This window comes from Gekko japonicus, unplaced genomic scaffold, assembly GCF_001447785.1.
Source record: "Gekko japonicus isolate JY-2015 unplaced genomic scaffold, Gekko_japonicus_V1.1 scaffold425, whole genome shotgun sequence".
NCBI lineage: Eukaryota > Metazoa > Chordata > Lepidosauria > Squamata > Gekkonidae > Gekko > Gekko japonicus.
In genome coordinates, this window is record NW_015176464.1 from 267,685 (window position 1) to 275,957 (window position 8,273).

Consider the following 8,273-nt stretch of genomic DNA (forward strand, 5'->3'; position numbering starts at 1 on the left):
ACTTAGTCTGCCCCTCCCCCATGTTTAATGGTTCATTTTCTTCACTTTTACTCTTGTTGCTACTGTTTTAATAGACTGGAGATCTGTTTTAGAATAATTTTAGCTTTTACCTTTTTAAATAGATACATACATTGTGAGCCCCACAACTTGAAAACTACAGATTTTGGGCTTTGCCACAGTATTTCAAGTGAGTAGCCATATCACTCTGTAGAAGCAGAACATGCCTTGAAACAACTGAAATTGGAAAACAGATCCAACTAGACTTGTACTATACAAGTATAGTATAGTACTAGACAGTACTATACTCAGTACTGGATGAAAAAACAACAACAGGTTTTCAAGCTGCTGAGACAAAGGAAGGGAGGGAGGAATTTTCCGTTCTGAATATAAAAGGTAATGATTTGTCAAAAGTCTCTCCAGCAATCAGTGAGACAAGCATAAGGTGGGGGGATGGGACAATGGACCTTATATTCATAAATTGGAGATTAATTTAAGATGATTCTCCACTCCTCCACATGCAGCTGCTGGTGTGACCTTGGATCAGTCATAAGTTCTCTCAGAGCTGTTCTCTCAAGGGCAGTTCTCAAAAGAGCTCTCTCAGCCCCACCTACCTCACAGGGTGTCTGTTGTGGGGAGGGGAAGGGAAAGGGATTGTAAGCTGCTCTGAGACTCCTTCAGGTAGTGAAAGACAATCTCCTCCTCTTTTTTATTTCTTGGAAGTTAGACATTTATGTCCCCCATTCTCAAGTCTATACTCAGTATGAGGTACACTTTGTCAAATACATATTTATTGATATTAGGCTGGTTCTGGTAGAATTCATCATGCCATGGGTTTAGTCAATGTTCTCCAAGCCCTGAAAAATACAAAGTTAGACAAAGTTAAAGGCTTCTGCCAGATATAACATTGATGCTATCCACCAGTTAACAAATCCCTTTCTAAGGAACTTCTCTGCTTATTTTTGCTAACAACAGAAAGGCAGTGAGATCCTATGCAGGCAATCTTTCTGCCTAGTTCCCCTCCCCCTGTGCAGTCTTCTGTTTCTCCCACATGCCCCCTAGGTTGTTTAGCAGACCCCCAGGGACAGCATGAGGGTTTAAGTATGAGGCTGCCATGAGAGGGGAGGAATCAGTGAAAATCACCTCCCTTTCTGAGTGGAAGTATCTGCTCCCCGCACTTCTTGGGTGCAGCATCAGGCAGGCAAGCTCTTTTGTAACATCAGGAGTTGAGCCATAACAGCTATTCTGGTTGGCATTGGCTCCGCTGCTGTGATGTCACAGAGAGTCCTGCTAGCTTCAGCCTGGGCAGACTGTTCTTTGACAGGCATCTCATGCCAAAGCAACGAAATCTGGCACAAGAGGGGTGAGAATCACTGTAATGGATCTTGTTGTGGAGTCACTTTACATACAAGGTTCCATAATGTGAAGATCAAATCATCAGCACCTAGGAAAAAAAATTGGTTGCTGAATTCTCTATTTTAGTACCTTAGAAACTCATCCATCTTATGGGAAATTTTCAGAGGGATATGGTTCTGTCCCAGTGATAATTTTAAAAAAAAAATCATCTACAAGAAAGTCCATGACTATGATGCAATCCACAATGGTTGACTAGGCTCAGAATGCCTCTTGGAGGAATGGATAAAGCACAGGATATGAATTATGAGGGCCCATGAGTAACATTTACCAAATTAAATAACATAAGCATCATGTGGATGCTCTGGACACTAAACAACACTTTGTGGACAAGGACAAGCCATTTGCAGAAAATAGACAAGACATCCCTTAAGTCCATAGAGTCCAGAGTCTATACTGATACTAGTCAAGAAAATCAGCCTTATTTCTTGTGCCCTGAACCCACCAGCTGCTCCCTGTGGCCTCCAAGACCCCCCTATGGTCATTTGCTTAGATAACAGTGGCTGTTTTTTGTGTATGCGCCCAGTATCATGAGGTAATATGGCAGTCAGTAGCCAGCAGCCATTGGAAGTGACAAAGAAAGGCTGGGAGAGGAATAATGGTGAACAGTTAGGAGCCAGTGATGTGCTGTGGCCGGTGTGTTAGAAAAGGAAGACCTGGGTTCAAATCCCTACTCAGCCACAAAGCACACTGGTGACTTCAGTCCCCCGTGTCTCAGCCTAATCTAACTCAAAGGTTATAAGGATAAAGCAGAGAAGGAGAGAATCAGGTACACTGCTCTGAGCTCATCAGAAGAAAGAGGAGAAGAAAAAGTAATAATTAGATGAGGCGGCTGTTGGGCTAATAAGGAACCAAGGTCTGTTAGCTGTGTCCTCAGGCATCATACAGCAACACTGCACAAAAGAAAGGAAAGCAGGAAAAATGAGCAAGAAGTGGACTTCATGAACTCAAGAAAGCATTCTTCCCCCCCACCCACAAAAGTCTAATCTGTGAATGAGCCAGTCTCACACCATAAATAATGTCAGCATCCAGAATTTCTACAACATTTCTTCATCCAGCACTCAGCACCGTTATTTTATCAATGACTTGTTTTCTGCCTGAAGGCCACATCCTACTCTGGTTTCTCCATGAGATGGATGGCTGTGAACACAGGGGTGGAAACTAGTCAGAGGGTCAAAAATACTGATTTTATTGACCAAAAAGAACCGGCCAGCAGCCTGCCATCCCTGGTGGAGGGCGTGTCAGGCTGGGTGTTGGAACACCCTAGACCGATTGTCCTGCGTGATTTCAATGTCCATGAGGACGATGTGGCCCCCACTCAGGTGATGGACCTAGTGTCATCCATGGTGGCACTGGGACTCTCCCAATATGTAACAACTCCCACTCGCCGAGCCGGACACACGCTTGATCTGATCTTCGCAGCAGGGGTCATGGTGGATTGAGTTGGACCATCTGAATGTTTCACCCCGATCCTGTTTGGGTGGCAAGCAGATTTCAGCTTGCCCACAGAGCCAAATGGACCCTATGTGGCTTCAAATGGCCCTGTGGGATCCAATGCCCCCCTGGTGGCTCATTAGATGAGCTTGTGGAGGATTGGCATAGCTGACTCTCAGCAGCCATTAATGAGATCACTTCTCGACGCCCTTGACGCCTTCACTCTAGACTGGCTCCTTGGTTTACCCGGGAGTTGCGGCTGATGAAGCGAAGGCTAAGATGGCTAGAGAGACAGTAGCGGTGCGCCTGCAATGAAGCCACAAGAACATCTTATAGGACGTTTATGAGATCCTATGAGGTGGCAGTCAAAGCCGCTGAGAGTATTATGCAGCCACGATTGCGTCTGAAAGTTCATGCCCAGCCTAATAATCGGTCTATGACTGTTCTGCCACAAGGCAGACCAAATGTTAGGGAATTGGACACTGGCTGTGAGGCCTTTGCAAGCTACTTTGCAGATAAAGTCCTCTCACTCCGCCGTAACCTCCCCACCACAGTTGATACAGTAAGTGAACTTGAGGCTCCATGAAGGTCTTCTAGTCAGGTTATGGATTATTTCAGTTTGCTCAGCCTGGAGGAAGTTGACAAACTGCTCTCAACTGTACACCCTACCATGTGCTGCCTTGACCCATGCTCATCATGGCTAATTAAAGCTGGCCGTGATGGGTTTCGAGATGTCCTAAGAGAGATTATTAATAAATCCCTCTCAGAGGGACAGTTCCCTAGGGCACTCAAGGAAGCTGTGGTTCATCCCCTCCTGAAAAAGCCATCTCTGGATCTGGCCGAATTGGCTAATTACCGGCCGGTCTTCAATCTGCCCTATTTGGGCAAAATAATTGAGAGGGCCATGGCACTTCAGCTACAGAGCTTTTTAGATGACACTTCTATATCCTTTCCAGTCCGGTTTCCGCCCAAGCCACGGGACGGAGACGGCACTGGTTGCCTTCATGGATGACCTCCGGAGGCATCTGGATCGGGGTGGATTGACAGTGATGTTGCTGTTGGATCTGGTTGGTGGCGTTTGACACGGTCGACCATCAGTTACTGATCCACCGCCTCGCCGACACTGGAGTCCAGGGGTCTGCCTTGCAATGGCCGGCTTTCTTCCTTCAGGGTCGGGGACAAAGGGTGGCGCTAGGGGAGCAGCTATCCCAAAGGCACCCACTAATATCTGGAGCGCCCCAAGGGGCGGTGCTGTCCCCAATGTTATTTGACATCTACATGTGCCTCCTTGCCCAGATTGCCCGGAGGCATGTGCTGGGATGTCACCAGTATGCGGATGACAACCAGCTCTATCTGTTGTTGGGGGGGCCAGTCTGACTTTACACTGGAAGATCTGGACCAGGCGCTGAAAGCTGTGGCTGGCTGGCTCAGACTGAGCCAACTGAAACTGAATCCGACAAAGACAGAGGTCCTATGCCTGAGCCAGGGTGGCCCAAGGGTAGGGATCCTACTTCCGATCTTCAATGGGGTGCCATTGGTGCCAAGCGCCGGAGGTTAGGAGCTTGGGAGTGCTCCTGGATGCCTTACTAACAATGGAGGGCAAGGTAGCAGCCACTGCCAAATCAGCCTTTTACCACCTACGGCAGATTAGGCAGTTGGTTCCCTTCCTCGAATGCAACGACTTGGCAACAATGATCCATGCAATCGTCACCTCAAGATTGGACTACTGTAATGCTCTCTACATGGGGCTGCCCTTGACCCAAATCCAGAAGCTACAGCTAGTGCAAAATGCTGCAGCCAGGCTTCTGATGGGCCTCCCTATGCGGGAGCACATCCAGCCTGTGCTGAAAGCACTGCACTGGCTGCTGATAGCATACCGAATTCGCTTCAAGGTGCTGGTACTTACCTTTAAAACCCTTTATGGTCAGGGTCCCACATACCTGAGGGAATGCCTTTCCCCACACGTTCCCCAGAGAGCACTGCGCTCAGGGTCACAAAGGTCCTAAAGATGCCAGGCTGGCCACAACCAGGGCCAAGGCCTTCTCAGTGGTGGCTCTGTACTGGTGGAATGTACACCCTACCATGTACACCCAGAAGAGATCAGGGCCCTCAGGACCTTTTAAAGTTCCACAGGGCCTGCAAGATGGAGCTCTTCCACCAGGCCTTCGACTAAGGAGCCGCACCAAATAACATCAAATAACTGAGAAGAGACAGTGCCCTGGTCCTTGGCTTACCACCGCCTGTGCTGTTGCCTAAATATAGAGACCAAGACGAGCCAACCACCAATATAGATCATCTGACTACAACACTAGTATTGGTTCTGCCTTCTGTAAGCATTGTTATAAGTACCTGATCAGTTACTAGCACTTTATGATAATGTAGAGTTTTATTATTTGTTTTAAGATTGTATATAATTTGTTACCTATATGTTTAATCTCTTTGTAAGCCGCCCTGAGCCTGCTCCGGCAGGGAGGACAGGGTATAAATAAAGTTATTCACGAACTCTTTTGTTTCTCAACAGTTTTCTGCATTGCATCCACAAGCATTTTTCCCCTTGTCCTCTTCTTCCATTGCTTTCTCAACTCCTTCTAGCATGAGCTGTGCCATGCTGAATCCCACAATATCCATTGCCTCTACTTTCATTGTCTCATGTTTTAAGAGGTTAATTATGTTTCTATACTTTGTGGAAGATTTCACCAAATCACTTTTACTCTTAGAAACAAAGTCCTTAAAGTACTTCATAACTAAACTGAAAACAATCTGTCTTCTCACTGGGAAGTCATCATGTTTGCCCAAAAATTCAGTAATGAAAATGGAAAAACACAAACTGCATTCACAAAAATCAAAGAAATACTGACTTTACTGACCAATTTTTTAAAAAAACTGACAAATTACTGACCAAGATGAAAAAACTGACTTTTACTGATTTTACTGACCATTTTCCACCCCGTGAACAGATGTTAAGGGGTAGAACCCAGCCTAGAAGTCATTCGGGGACCAAGGTAGAGGTGAACTGCTGATGATGAATTTATATCTTTCAGTACTAGTTTTGCCCCGACCACTTTGTCCCAAGACGTCTGTTCAAAACTCACCTTTGATTCATAGTAGCGATTGGTTTGGGAAACACGCCTGTCCCTTTCCATTAGGTACCACTGATAGGGACTCCGAGCAACTCTCTTCTCCTAGGCACACAGAAATGCATCAGAGAGTATAGAGGGAAGAATAAAGAGAAATGATATCATGTAACTGGGGGGAAATTAGATACAAAGTAAAGCTCACATCAGAAAGAGGAATTAAGTACAAGTGATGCTGGCTAAGGTGCAAAGCTTTTTCTGCAACGATGACATCACAGTCTAACATGTGACCAATGTTCCCTCTAAGCTCTGAAGTCTTGTGAGCAAAAATTCTGCTTTGTGAGCTGCTGGCATTAAAGTTGTGAGTGAGCGATCTGGCTACTGCATAAATCAGTTTGCCCTGGAGTCCTCCTTCCTGAGCCGAGGCAAAACTGTGTGAGCCAGAGGCTAAAAAACTGTGAGCTGGCTCACACCAACTCAGCTTAGAGGGAACACTGCATGTGACACAATCAAATTCATAGGTAAGGATACAGTTCAGCAGAGAAGACGATTAAAAATGTTTCTGTACCATTTCAGATTGCTAGTGTGGGTTTTTATCACTGAATGTTTTCCAATTTTAACATACAGAAAACTAGCCATGTTGTGTAATGGGCAGGGGTCATTTCCTGCGGGAGCGCACAGGAGTGGAGCAACAAGCACATGCAACAAGCCCCACCCCCTGCTCCCAGCAGCCCTCAGTTGGTCCACGAAGAGCAAGAGGCAGCCAGGTAAGTTGCAGAGCCCCCCCTCCGGCCCGCCTTCAGGTACAAGCTCTCTCTCCTCTGTGAGGGCAGATCTGTGCGTTCCCCCCCCCCCAAAGCTAGCAATCCAAAACAGTCCAGTGGAACCTTTAAGACCAAGTTTTATTCAGGTACAAGCTCTCCCCTCCTCTGTGAGGACAGATCTGCACTGCAATAGATAGCCGTCCAGTGGAGCCTGAGTGGTGGATGTTGCCTTCTGACACAGTTCCGGTGATGTCAGGAGGTGTGGCATATGCAAATAGGTTATGCTAATGTGCTCCTGTACCTCTTTTTCTACAAAATGCCCCCTGGTAATGGGTAAACCACTATACTTGGTCTGTGGGTCCTGGTTCAAATGTCCAGTTAGCTCTGAAACAGCTTTTACTGTTGTGATTTCAGATATTATGTTTTTATCATACATTTCTATTAAGGAGCTGGAGGTAGTGTGTACAGGCCTCTTTGTCCCTAAGTTATCAGTCCTCTGACTGGCCAACAACATCCACTAATCTAGGGCAGTTAAGCAGAGATCTAAACTCAGATCTAAGCAGTCTTATTTATTCCATTCTTATTGCACCCTTCCTCCAAGGAGCTCATGGTGGTATACATGGGTTGCCTCTCCCCTGGTTATTAGTGTCACAACAATCCTGTGAGGTAGTTTAGGCTTAGAAATGAAGTAATTAGCCTGTTGCCTTGCTACCCAGTAAATTTCATAAAGGATCTGTACCCAGCCCTATTTGGTCACTTTAACCAGTCCTCAATGCAGGCTGCTCTGTCAGTCACTTCATACATGGCACAGAAAGGCTACAAAACGAGACACTACCTTGAGATAAAAAGAAATTCTTAAAGTGAGATAGGATGGTGCCGGTGGGTGGTTCAAGTGTCAAAATGCTGGGAGATTAGGGTTGCTAGGTCCCCTCTGGCCACAAGCAAGGGATGGGGGGGGGGGGGGTTGCAGATCCAGGTTGGGAAACTCCTGGAGATTTGGGGATGGAGCCTAAGGAGGATAGGGACCTCAGTGGGGTACAATGCCCTAGAGTCTACCCTCCAAAGCACCCATCTTCTCCAGGGGACCTGAGTCAGATTGAGGTGACGAAAAAGGAGGTCCTAAAACTGATAGATAACTTAAAAACTGATCACCAGGCCCAGATGGCATACATCCGAGAGTTCTGAAAGAACTCAATTGTGAACTTGTGGATCTCCTGACAAAAATATGTAATCTTTCCTTAAAATCAGCCTCCATTCCTGAGGACTGGAAGGTAGCTAATGTCACTCCCATCTTTAAAAAGGGTTCCAGAGGAGATCCGGGAAATTACAGGCCAGTCAGTCTGACGTCGATACCGGGTAAATTGGTGGAAACCATTATTAAGGAAAGAATTAGTAGGCACATAGATGAACAAAACCTATTGAGGCAGACTCAGCATGGGTTCTGTAAGGGAAGATCTTGTCTCACTAACCTGTTAATGTTCTTTGAGGGGGTGAACAAACATGTGGACAAGGGGGATCCAATAGATATTGTTTACCTTGACTTCCAGAAAGCTTTTGATAAAGTTCCTCATCAAAGGCTCCTAAGTAAGCT

The 8,273-nt window shown here is 46.2% G+C and overlaps 1 protein-coding gene across 1 annotated transcript in view; it reads right to left on the reverse strand.

The window, feature by feature from the left end:
• Positions 1 to 762: 762 nt before the first annotated feature.
• The window catches only part of NDUFA1 (NADH:ubiquinone oxidoreductase subunit A1), a 9,290-nt gene continuing 1,779 nt past the window's right edge, over positions 763 to 8,273 (reverse strand). Inside the window, exons 2-3 of the mRNA XM_015427066.1 lie at positions 5,937 to 6,026; positions 763 to 854 (exon numbers count right to left, since the gene is read on the reverse strand). Coding sequence (XP_015282552.1) covers positions 834 to 854; positions 5,937 to 6,026 — 111 coding nt within the window. The 3' untranslated portion in view covers positions 763 to 833. The remainder of the gene's footprint in view (positions 855 to 5,936; positions 6,027 to 8,273) is intronic.